The sequence below is a fragment of the Pongo abelii genome, chromosome 9 (assembly GCF_028885655.2).
Source record: "Pongo abelii isolate AG06213 chromosome 9, NHGRI_mPonAbe1-v2.0_pri, whole genome shotgun sequence".
Lineage (NCBI taxonomy): Eukaryota > Metazoa > Chordata > Mammalia > Primates > Hominidae > Pongo > Pongo abelii.
In genome coordinates this window covers 131,733,237-131,745,418 of record NC_071994.2, presented here as the reverse complement: position 1 = coordinate 131,745,418, position 12,182 = coordinate 131,733,237, and the positions used below count along the sequence as shown (strand labels likewise).

Sequence of the window (12,182 nt, the reverse complement as noted above, 5' to 3'; positions counted from 1 at the left end):
GGTGGTCGTTTTCATTTTTGGGAACACGTTGATGAAATGCAGCCTGAGGGTCACCCATATTGTTTGGCCCCAAATATAGTTTAATAGAGAGAAGCCATTTGAGCGGCCTTTCTAATCCTTATGGCTTTCTTCAGAGGAGGTTTGTTTCAGTAATGTAATTTAGAAAATATTTAATGAGTACCTGCTGAAGACAAGCTATCATACCTGGCATTGAGGATATATGGCTCAGTAAGATATAGTCTGTGTTCTCAGGGAGACCATGTCAGACGACACAGGAGTCATTCAACATCGAAGAATTTTTTGTTTGTTGGTGTTTGTTGGTGAGGCACTGTGCTAGGCTTTGGGTTGAAGCAGTGAAAAAACAAAGTCCTTGTCCTTAGAGCATATATTCTAGTGATGGGAGAAATGGACAGAGACCAAACCATTGGGGTGGTCTTGGTGTAAGCCATGTACAATGGAAATATGAGGAGACTGCCTGGGAAGGTGCCCACCCAGCGTTGACCTCCATCTGTTTGGAAGAAAACTCCTGTGTTCTCCTCTCAGCAGAGCACAGGTGACAAGAGTGAGAACTTGTGGTTGAAATGGAAATGAGGAAGGAGTAGAAGGAAAAAGTGAAGTTCAACCTGACCCTGTTCACTTGCTGTGAGGATGTCCTTGTCACAGGCAGGCAACTCCCAGACCTGGAAAATGAAAAGAATGATACTGACAAATTGGTAAATGGAAGGGATTTCCATCAAGAGCATGTTACTAACACCTTGTCCTAGCCCATTGCTATATATGTATTTATGCTGCTCAGTTCTCAGCCTCAGGGCAAGGGACCAGAATAGCAGGGGATTTTTAATAACCAGCTCCTCATTGAGACAGATAATGGGCCTTGCAGCTCCCAGACAACGAAATATGACCCAAATGAGCAGGAATTTGCTTGAAGCTTTACATTTTTTAAAAAAGTGGGATTGTTGCCTTAGATTTGAGGAGCCTTGGGGGTCCCCTTAGGGGGTGAACATCCTTGGTGTGATTTGCTTTGTTGGCTTGGGAACTCTCCAAGTTCCCACCTGGTATTTCTTCTTCTGAGCTTGTAGCACGTTCTTCAAATCAGGCCTGTCAGTGTGTAGTAAGAACTGTCCTCTTCTCCAGAGGGTGAGAAGAACAAAGCAGTAGAAGGAAATTCCCCTGCAGCCGCCTGAGAGGGAGGGTGGAGAGGGAGCAGACGGCAGGGGGTGTGGAGGCTCCGTGCCATGGGAGATGGGTGTGTGGAGTGTGTGTGTGGTGCTGTCCCACCCGCATGGCTCTGGAAAGAGACCTCCTCCTAACAGGGACCCCTCTGTTGTTGTGGCTGAGAGCTTTGACTTGAGAAGCATACTTTCCCAGTGATGCCACCGGATTCCTGATGTATGACACTCCCGGGCAGCATCGTGAAGGGTGCTGTTGACTGCCTCGGAGATCCCAGACAGGGACACCATTGTGAGTCACATTGAACATGTGAGCTCCCCTTCCCATGACTGGCGCTATTCTTAGTACCGTTTTCTGCTCTGGGGGACAAAGGTCACTGGGACCACAGTCCATTTGGGTAGGTGGAAGGGGCTGGGCACAGGGATAAGGGGGAGTTGCAGGGGCAATGGAGGAAGAGGCTTTACAAGTTTAGGATATGTTGGAGCAAGGGCAAGGGATGGGGCCCTGGAGCCCTGTGGATTTGGGCAGACCTTCGCTAAGCAGCACAGAAACACCCTCTAGAAGAGTCGTAACTGGGAGTGCTGGACTCATTCATCGCCTACACCAGTCTTGGGTGTGAGAACTTCTGATGGGCCTGGATGTGGGTGTCGCTGGTGGATCTGTGTAGCCAGTGTGCCTTCCAACCCCAGAGCTGCCTCTAAGCTTTGAGTTTCCAAGTGGCCCTGAAGTCCCCTCCCAGACCTGAAGTAAGGGTGATGCATTGCTGTGGAAACAGGCTCCTGTATTAGACCATCCACGGGCCCAGCCAGGAACTGAGCCCACCCTGGCCCAGTGTTTCTGGCTGGAAGAACATTTCCATGTCTTTCCTAGTTCTCTTGCTCCCCACAACAAAAAGGCAGTTTAGGAGTCAGCAAAAAGGTGCTAGAAGGGAAGCTCCAGCGGCCATCATGAACTCCTCTCACTTGGTACAAAAATGTGGGCTTTCCGAAGGGTGAGCCCTGTGTGCACCAGTTAGGCTGGAGTGTGCCTGTGGGGTTTCTCTGCAGGAATCGGGGGAAGGAGCCTGGAACTGACATCTCTGTTATGTTGACTGTCCTATTGTGAAGCCAACGGGAGAGATTTCTTCCCATTCATATTCCCATTATTTCTTTAGGTATCTGCTTTTCCTGTCTATCCTCCCTCTTCCCTTGGGTGTAAACAGAGAAAAAAGAGTTAGAGAGCTCTGCACCTAGGACTTGGGCTTCTAGGGCCTGAATTTAATTTTTTTTTCATTCCTTTTGAACAAAGGAAAATTCACAATGAGGACAAAAGTCCTCCGTCGAGTACTCACCCTGTCCCAGACTCACCGGGTCCCGTATGCTGACATCACAGAGAAAGGGCAGGGCGGGGCATCTACAGCCTATGACTACTTGACATTTCAGTTTGGAAAATGCACTGGTAGAAAAGGAAAACTAACCATTCCGTCAGAGGGTTCCTCCTCTGGGAGCTGGTGCAAACCACGGGAATTGAAGGTCCCTTCTCTGCATTGTGGCTGCCAAGTCCCAAGGGCAGGAGACTGCAGTGTGCTCCTGGGCCCTGTTTTCCAGCACCGGCAGATGTGCTGACAGCTCCCCGCCAAAGACTCATCCGGGGGAAGGATCTCGATCTTTCCATCCCTTTCCTTGGCTTGGTGTCATGAAACCCCGTGCTCCAAAGAGATTTTCAGATAGTGGGAAAGAGGTTCTAAGGTGAACACTGGGAAGGAGAAACAATGAAGTAACGTAACATAACGGCTACCACAAGAGGATGCTGGAAACATCACCTGTGGAGGTGGATGTCGTGGCGGGGGCTGGCAAGGCCACTGGTGGTTGGATGACTGGGAGAACCACTGGCTATCCCATGTCCTGCAACTGCTGTGAGAAGTTGGGGACAGAGTTTTTCAAGTCAGGTCCCCTTATCCCTTGGAACACTGCACTCAGTCAGGCAGTTTAGGTGCCAGGCCTTTGGCCTGGTTGTGTCCAGGGGCAACGTAGCATTGAGATGAAGAATCTGGGGACGGGCTGTGTGGGTTCCAGTCCCGGCTACTCCACTGCTGATCTAAATGGCCTTGCAGTGTGTCAGTTTTCTCTGCTGTGAAGTGGTAAAAACAAATAGCACAACAGTTGCATCCGCCCCACAGAATATTGGGAGGAATGAAGGAAACGAGTGTGGAGCATCACTCACAGTGTCTGCGGCGTAGTAGGTGCACCGTCAATCATAGCACTCATTAGTTTTTCTCTGTCAGGGTCTAAAGCAACCCCCTCTCCTCCGAGGCTTCCTTTACATAGCTTTGGGGTAGGATGGTTTTCTTCATGTCTCTCTTCAGTCTCTATAGTTATCGTGAGTTTCTCCAAGAAACCTATTCGGTGACCAGGGCTCTGGCAGCTGCATTTCTTGAGAGCGATTTGCTGTTTTACCTCTTTGTGCCTGTTAGGATGGCTTCTCAGTGGATTCCTCTGAGAACGTCACGGTTAGTTTTGTGAGCCCAGGCAGAAAACGAGTAGCTCATGACTTTAGGCAACTCCCAAGAAACCTGCAAATGTCCCTGAGTTGAATACGAAATGGTTTTCATCGAATGAAAGTAGAAACAGAGGAAGCAACGGCTTTACCAGTGCAGCCCTCTGGGCTGTTGTTCGAATGTTTCCTTATTTTGTAGGCATTCACTGAGTCATTTTATTGTGGAATACATGTAAGGTATTTCTTGCAAGATGGTTTTAAAGAGCTAATGGTCCATTCTCAGAAAGAGGAGGTAGAGCTATTTCATGTTTTCATATTTAGCATGGCAAGTGCTGAGGAGGAGCCTTGGAAACCACCATTAGGAAGTTGTTACTGGAGGAGGACTTCCTTTGGCTGTGGGATGATAGCTCGTGTCAGTAGCTGTTCCTTGACTTCATTGGAGGTTGCCCTGGTCCTTTGAGTCTAAAGGCCTGGGTACTAGACCCAGAACCACCATTTTGCTAACCGTGGCTCAGAGCAAAGTCACAGTACTTTGCTGAGCACTTTTTCTGCACCATTAGAAAGGAAGCCATAAGACCACTTGTGCCTCTCCTTACAGCAGAGGGTTGGGTGTGGATTTTAGGAGCAAGCACAACCATGCATGTGAAAATGTCTTGTAGAAATATGAGATACAACAAGACATTACCCTTATGGATTATGAAGGCAATTTCTTTTTTAGATTGAGAGGGAACCTAAAGTTTGTTTCCTGTTAAATCTCAGTTTACTTTGCATCAGACAAATTTGCAACTCTGGTGAAAAATTAGAGCCTTAGTGAGCAAAGCTTTCCTGTATGAGCTGGTGCTTCCTGGGCTGTATCCAGAGACATGGACTGGGTCTTTCCCAGTCCCGCTCTGCCCAGTTTGTTTATGTTATAAGGGGCAGTGTAGACATGTAACAAGAAGCATGGACTTTTGAACCCCTATTTATCTCTCCACCTACACCTATAAATTAAGAATCACTGGTGGCATTGTCATTTCAGATGAGAAAAGTATCCTCAAAGGAAATCGGTGTGATATAAACCTTTTAGCATAGAATAAATTGACTGTCAGAGTGTTGATGGCTAAGACAGAGAAGTGTGTGTCTAATTTAGAATGTACTGAACCTATGCAGAATTTCTGACAGTCCTCATCTGACCTCTGAGGATTTCCTGGGTGGCAAGTTAATTCCTCAAATAGTAATGATGCTTTTTTTTTTTTTTTCTTAGTTTGGGTGCTTTCCTGTAAGTGGACTGGAAGGGCAGGGTGGTGGCAGTGGAGAGAAATATTATGACTGAACAGATATTTAATATCTATTTGCTTGTGAGAAGGCCCGAGGATAGTGATCCTTCTTACTCACAAATCAGAGGCCACAAGCTCCCTACTACAGAGCAGTGCTTATGAGCCATAACTTGTGTTTGGAACTGGAAAAGACATTCATTCCTTCGTTAAGATGTTTCTTACTTCTGAAGGCAAAAATAATGACTTAGTTTTTGAAGGTGTAAAAGATTATGCTGCCTTAGAATATCCCAGAGGATAGGCACAGTGTTCTCTTTCTAGAATTTGTTTAGCAATAAAAATGAACCGATCCTTAAGTTAATCAAAATAAGGCACTTGACACATTTTCTTCCATGCTTTTGTTTTATAGGGAGGCCTTTGTCTTTTCTATCTGTTCGAGCTCATAACACTTCCTCCAACATGTGCACTGTCTGTTGCCTTCATTTTCTCCTGGCTGGATGGGCTGAGAGAAGAGGGGATGTGGGAGTGCTGTGTGTGGGGATTAGCTGCGTAGAGTGCTGAGTATCTGGTGTAATGATTCACAATGGCTTGTGTTTCTAGGCAGTGGACCAATCCAGCTGTGGCAGTTTCTTCTGGAATTACTCACTGATAAATCCTGTCAGTCTTTTATCAGCTGGACAGGAGATGGCTGGGAATTCAAACTTTCTGACCCAGATGAGGTAAGGAAGGAGGGGCTTGCGAGTACTGTGTTGAGGAAGGATGAGAGAAAACTCCTGGAAGGGGTGGTGTGGACCTGAATGACGTGTTCCAGGATTGGGATTCCCAGCTCTGCCACTTGCCACCCGGAGCAAGCTAGGTAGCCTGTCTGAGCCCCAGGTTCATTATTTGGAAAATAGAGAAAAGATCTGTGTTACCCTATTTGTCTTACAGGATTAGCTGATAGGAGGCATTAACGTGCCTGGCAGTAGGTCAGTTATCACCCATAGAGCTGCCTCCTGTGACTTAGCCTCTTCCCGGCCCCGTGGCTCTGTGAGTGTGAAAGGGGCCAGACAGTTCAAGAGGCCTTGGGAGATTGGCTCATTAGTTTCTTATTTCATTACACACATGTTTATGGGGTAGTGGTTCCGTGCCATGCCCAATTCTGAGGATAAAAAACAATGAACAGGAGAGACAACATCTTTGTTCTGGCAGACATGAGAAAATATTTGTGCCCTGGTATGGAAAAAAAACACTTCCTGTTGATGAAAGGCAGGTATGATTGCAGCTCAGCTCCTCCGCTTCACACTTCCCTGTTAGATTTCATGCTTGCAAAGCAAGGAGATTTTACTAATAATATGCGGAAAGAGGAGAATGTATAGTGTGGCTTTTTGTTTGTTTTTTAAAGTCACATATTTAATCCTAGTTCAGGGTCACTGTGTTTTCATCAACTTAAAGACTCATTGTGACTCCCATCCTTGCCCAACCCATGAAAAATGGAATTCAGGAGATAGGCCAGAAAACTGTTTTCTATATCTACATGAATCTCCAATCATCTTACTTGAGCATCGTGGGTCGCCATGAATGGGTATAGCATAGGCATAGAAACACATACATTTGGCCTGTCTTGTAGATTTTTGCCTACTCCTCCTTTATTTTTCTTTTTAAATTTCAGGTGGCCAGGAGATGGGGAAAGAGGAAAAACAAACCTAAGATGAATTATGAGAAACTGAGCCGTGGCCTACGCTACTATTATGACAAAAACATCATCCACAAGACAGCGGGGAAACGCTACGTGTACCGCTTTGTGTGTGACCTGCAGAGCCTGCTGGGGTACACCCCTGAGGAGCTGCACGCCATGCTGGATGTCAAGCCAGATGCCGACGAGTGATGGCACTGAAGGGGCTGGGGAAACCCTGCTGAGACCTTCCAAGGACAGCCGCGTTGGTTGGACTCTGAATTTTGAATTGTTATTCTATTTTTTATTTTCCAGAACTCATTTTTTACCTTCAGGGGTAGGAGCTAAGTCAGTTGCAGCTGTAATCAATTGTGTGCAGTTGGGAAAGGAAAGCCAGGACTTGTGGGGTGGGTGGGACCAGAAATTCTTGAGCAAATTTTCAGGAGAGGGAGAAGGGCCTTCTCAGAAGCTTGAAGGCTCTGGCTTAAGAGAGAAAGAGACTAATGTGTCCAATCATTTTTAAAAATCATCCATGAAAAAGTGTCTTGAGTTGTGGACCCATTAGCAAGAGACATTGTCACATCAGAACTCATGAAACTGATGTAAGGCAATTAATTTGCTTCTGTTTTTAGGTCTGGGAGGGCAAAAAAGAGGTGGGTGGGATGAAACATGTTTTGGGGGGGGATGCACTGAAAATCTGAGAACTATTTACCTATCACTCTAGTTTTGAAACAAAGATGGACTTCAGTGGGGAGGGGCCAAAACCGTTGTTGTGTTAAAATTTATTTTATTAAATTTTGTGCCAGTATTTTTTTTCTTAAAAATCGTCTTAAGCTCTAAGGTGGTCTCAGTATTGCAATATCATGTAAGTTTGTTTTTATTTGCCGGCTGAGGATTCTGTCACAGTGAAAGAAAACTGTTTATATAGACCCCATTGGAAAAGCAAAACGCTCTCACTGAGATCAGGGATCCCAAATTCATGGGACATATATAAGAAGGACAATTAATGCTGATTTGGGTACAGGGGAATTATGTGTGTGAATGTCATCTACAATTAAAAAAATATTAGCACATCCCTTTACTTACTTGTTATTAGTGGATTCTCGGGGTTTGGACTTAATGTTGAGCTAAGAAGCATTAAGTCTTTGAACTGAATGTATTTTGCATCCCTGGTTTTGGACGACAGTAAACGTAGGAGCACTGTTGAAGTCATGGAAAGGAGATCGAAGGAGGAAGATTGACTTGGTTCTTTCTTAGTCCTATATCTGTAGCATAGATTACTTGGAATAAAAGCTGTATGCATGGGCATTACCCCTCAGGTCCTAAGAAATAAGTCCTGAATGCATGTCATTCCAAACTAACACTCTGTAATTTTTCTTTTTTGTCTTATTTTCCAAGAATCCTCCATTTTTTGCACCCCCTCACCCCCAACTCTGTTATTCAGTAGAGAGAAATGTACGGCTTTCTGATTGGTGAGTGAAAGAGTAACTTGAGACATGACCTAAGTTGAAGAGTTTAGACTTGCTGAGTTTTAGAAGTGATGGAAATTAAGAGAGCATTTCAATAAAATGTGACTTGGCTGTCTTTGGAAGACAAGTGCAAGGCTCTCCTTTGAAGAATTTAAATTAGTCCGGTAGGATGTCAGGTGAGACTGTGTATGCAAAATGAATGGCACAGGTGATGCTAGGGCCTCTTGCTTGGGTCTGATGTCTTGGCACAGGGTAAGTGAAGGTTAATTCCAGAAGAGAGGAATGACTTGAAGGCAAAGGAAACAAAGGAAGGAGGTTCAGTGAGGAAAATGAGGTTGTCCATGAGATTTGAATAGATTTTTAGTTCCCTCAAGGTTTAAATACAAACATAGTCAAGCAAGGTAGTCATCTTTCTGCTGGTTGTGAGGGGGAATCTGAAAATGGAGTTTTAGAGGAAAAGTCAACATCTAACTAGTGAGGAAAAGTGCCTAATACAATTAGAATCTCCCTCACTCTATAGTTGCCCAGTTGAAAGGATGAGGAGGAGGGGTGGCTTTTATGGACTTCCATGAGAGAAGGAAAGAAATATTTCAGGTAAGCTTCTCAGGGCCGGCCCTTTTTGGGATTTGGATGAGAAATTGGAAGTACTAACTACTTTCTAGCATATCTTTAAGAAAATTGATTGTTATTTACTCCCAGATCCTCTTGCAGACCCAGAATTATCAGGAACATAGCTCTGTGATTCATGAGTGTCCCCATACTGATGAACTGGAGCATCCATATGGAAAGCAAAGGCAGAATTATCCCAGCTGTGTTATTTTGATCTTTTGGATGCAGGTGCCTTAATGAAGCTCTCAAACTATTTTAGGAGCTGCTCAGGGAGTGTTGGGTGGAACTGTTTGGACTACATTGTTTTCTCTTAGATTATGTGATTTTTGTTGGGCACTGGCAAAAGGTGTGTGTGTGTGAATGTGTGCATGTGTGTGAATGTTGTGTGTGTGTGTGTGTGTATGTGTGTTTGCAGACATGCAAAACTGCAGCTGAAATAATACCTGAGATTTCTAGGTAAGTCTTTCCACATTTCAATAATGGGTAAGAGTAGAACCAGGGCCGGGTATCAATTATTGCTTGCTGTTTGCAACCAGGCATAAAATCACTTTCTCAAATCATCCACCGTTCCTGTTAAATTTATGTTGGAAACTCTCCTTCTGTGAGTATAACTCCTGCAGTTCCTATAGCAGATAAGATATAAGAAAGTGCCTCCTAGTGCTCCTCCGCCCGCTTGTTTGCTAAAATTCCCTTTCTCTCTAGGTCCACCATTTTCAAGATTTGTAGATAGTGTATTAGTTAAGACAGCTTTGTCGATCTGGCCAGATGTTTTTTCTCCTTTGTCCAAAGGCCAGAGACCATCCCAGGAAGAGTGGTGGGTGGTTTATACACTGGAAATGTTGCGTTTATGCTTTTTAAAAACACATGTTAACTTCAGAGGAAGGATGGGCAAATCTGGTCTAGCTGGGTGAAACCCTTCTTTTCCCAGAGATGCCTTAACCTTTGTCGGTTTTGGCTTTAGGGTTCAGAGTCACTTTTGTTCCCTTCTCCATTCTGGAGAGGGACTTCCCTACATAGAGCCCTGATTTTGTGGCTGTGGGGATTGGAGGTAGCATTCAAAGATCAGATGTGCTTTTCCTCACTTTGGAGATGAACACTCTGGGTTTTAGAGCATTAACCTGCCTAACCTTCATGGTGAGAAATACACCTTCTCTCTTCTAGTCATGCTGTGCATGCTGCTTACTCTGTTGGGGTCTATATAAATTTGTTGAACTCTTACCTACATTCCAAAGAAGTTTCAAGGAACCATAAATATATGTATACATATACATATATAAAATATATATATTAAAATAAAATTATCAGGAATACTGCCTCAGTTATTGAACTTTTTTTTTAAGAATACTTTTTTTTTAAGCTGAGAAGTATAGGGATGAAAAAGATGTTATATTGTGTTTGACTATTTTCCAACTTGTATTTTCATATAATTTATATTTTTTAAAAGCTGAAAATTTAGAAGCAAGATGAAAAAAAGGAAAAGCAGGTGCTTTTTAAAAATCGGAACTGAGGTAGCTTAGAGATGTAGCGATGTAAGTGTTGATGTTTTTTTTAAAAAAAAAATGCAAAAAAATTCTTATGGCGGAGTTTTTTGTTTGTTTATTTTAGTAGCTGATGCTGGCACATCATTTTGCTGGAGAGTTTTTTATATACTGTAGCCTGATTTCATATTGTATTTTAAACTGTGTGAAATTAAAAACAAAGAATTTCATTCATAATGCTGTGGCTTTGGCTTGATTCTTTCTTGTCTGGATCATGTATTAAAGCAGGACAAATCAACCAACCAGAGGCAAGCACAGAGGGATGCAGTTTAGTCTTTCTGATCTCACTAGCTCAGGACCATTGGAGATAAAGATTTCCTAATAAGGTGAGAAATATAACAGGAATATAGGGAAGTCATCAAACATCCCAATCTTTGAATATATTGTGTCATCCTTTGTGGAATGTCCCTGGCCTTGTCAGACCTCATTTCTTCATGTCTGAAGGACTAAGAGCCATGTGAAGAAACTGTTTAATGACTCAACAGATAAACATTTGATTTCAGCTAGGTACCGTTCCTGATATGAACACACAAAGTTGAACATCTTTAGTGGATCCTGTGGGAAATGAACAGTATTCTTGTGTCCACCACTGATACTAATTTTGCTCTGTGGCAATTTGGGCCCTTCACATCCATCTCCTTGGCCCCAACTCTTTCACTGGGGCTGAAGATTGGGAATAATAATATCTGTCAGTACCCCTAGCAACCCATGCCATAAATAAAATCATGTTTATAAGTGCTTTGGAGGGGAGTGCTTAGGAACACATCGTGCATGGTGCTTTTTCCTTGTTGCTGAAACTGTAGAAGGTGGATGTTTTTAATTAACACCAACATTTGCAACATGAATCCCAGCTCACAGCTGGAAAGAGAATTTTTGCTGAATTGTTCACAAAGAGAGCTCTGTTTTTGGAAAATCTGTTTCTTCAGGCCTGGAGCATGAGGTTTGCTGAGTACACGTTAAGCACGGACTGTGTGGTCTGGTGGTCAGGGAGCAGGACTGGCCGCGAAGAAGGCTCCAGCCCCTCAGTCCTGGTCAAGCCACCACCACTCACTGGGCGACTTTGGGAAAAATGGCTTCAGGTCCTTATATTTTGTTTTTAGTTTTCAGCTGCAAACCTGGGCAAAGCCGCAACTCCTGAGCCAACCTGTGGCCACATTTGAACTCTTCTCCCGAATAAACAGCACACAGAATAGGTTTCTGCTTCAGTCAAAGATTCAACCAGAGAGCTTTTCTTCAGTGCCAAGTTGCTGTTATCCCTCCAAGTACCTGACTGAATGCTCACCAGGGTCAAAGATACAAGATGTACTTGAATAATTCAGCTTAGGCCTACACTTCTCCCACTAGGAGCTACAGTTCAGATGAGCTCCTCAGGCAACCGGGCTTTGGTGATTTCTCTTAATAATACTGCTGAGACCATGGTTGAAGCTGCAGTGGTGGGGGTCTGGAGAGGAGACAGTATCTTCAAAAGCAGTTGCAGAATTTGGGAGGATTGGGTAAGGTGAGGATAGAAGGAGACACAAGGGAAAGAGGAGGTGATGGTCACACTCTGTAGATTTGAACAGCTTTCAGGAGGTGATGGAATAAGAAAATTAACCAAGTCTACCCTGACTCGACTGCTATAACTTTGGAGCAAGCTACAGCACCCAAGACAAAAAGAAAAAAAAATGGATCGGCAGAGGTGTATGAATGAAATGTAACTATTTCATTTAATAGTTAAATGTAACTATTTAAACCTAAAAAGGAAAAGGATTGTGATTTGTGCTTTGGGTACAATGAGGCAAACAATGTGAACTAGAGGTCACACTCAGGCTGGTTCCATGCCATAGAGATGTGCACTTTTGCCTTCACGTTGTAGGAACCCCTTACCTCACGCAACCCAAGAGAAGAATGTTCCATAGTAGGGTAATGGGATGTCTTTGGATTCTAGCATATTCCTTCATAGCAACCACCATGGGCACTGAACTGAAGCTGCCTCCTTTAGGTGCATATCAATCAGTCTCCTATTTTATCTCTC

General features: G+C 43.9%; 1 protein-coding gene across 3 annotated transcripts in view; it reads left to right on the top strand.

Annotated features, from left to right (window-relative positions):
• The window catches only part of ETS1 (ETS proto-oncogene 1, transcription factor), a 129,154-nt gene extending 118,809 nt beyond the window's left edge, over window positions 1–10,345 (top strand). For all 3 annotated transcript variants that reach the window (XM_009247241.4, XM_024255353.3, XM_024255354.3), the window contains 2 exons: window positions 5,499–5,617; window positions 6,550–10,345. In XM_009247241.4, coding sequence (XP_009245516.2) covers window positions 5,499–5,617; window positions 6,550–6,765 — 335 coding nt within the window. In that variant the 3' untranslated portion in view covers window positions 6,766–10,345. The remainder of the gene's footprint in view (window positions 1–5,498; window positions 5,618–6,549) is intronic.
• The last annotated feature ends 1,837 nt before the right edge of the window (window positions 10,346–12,182 follow it).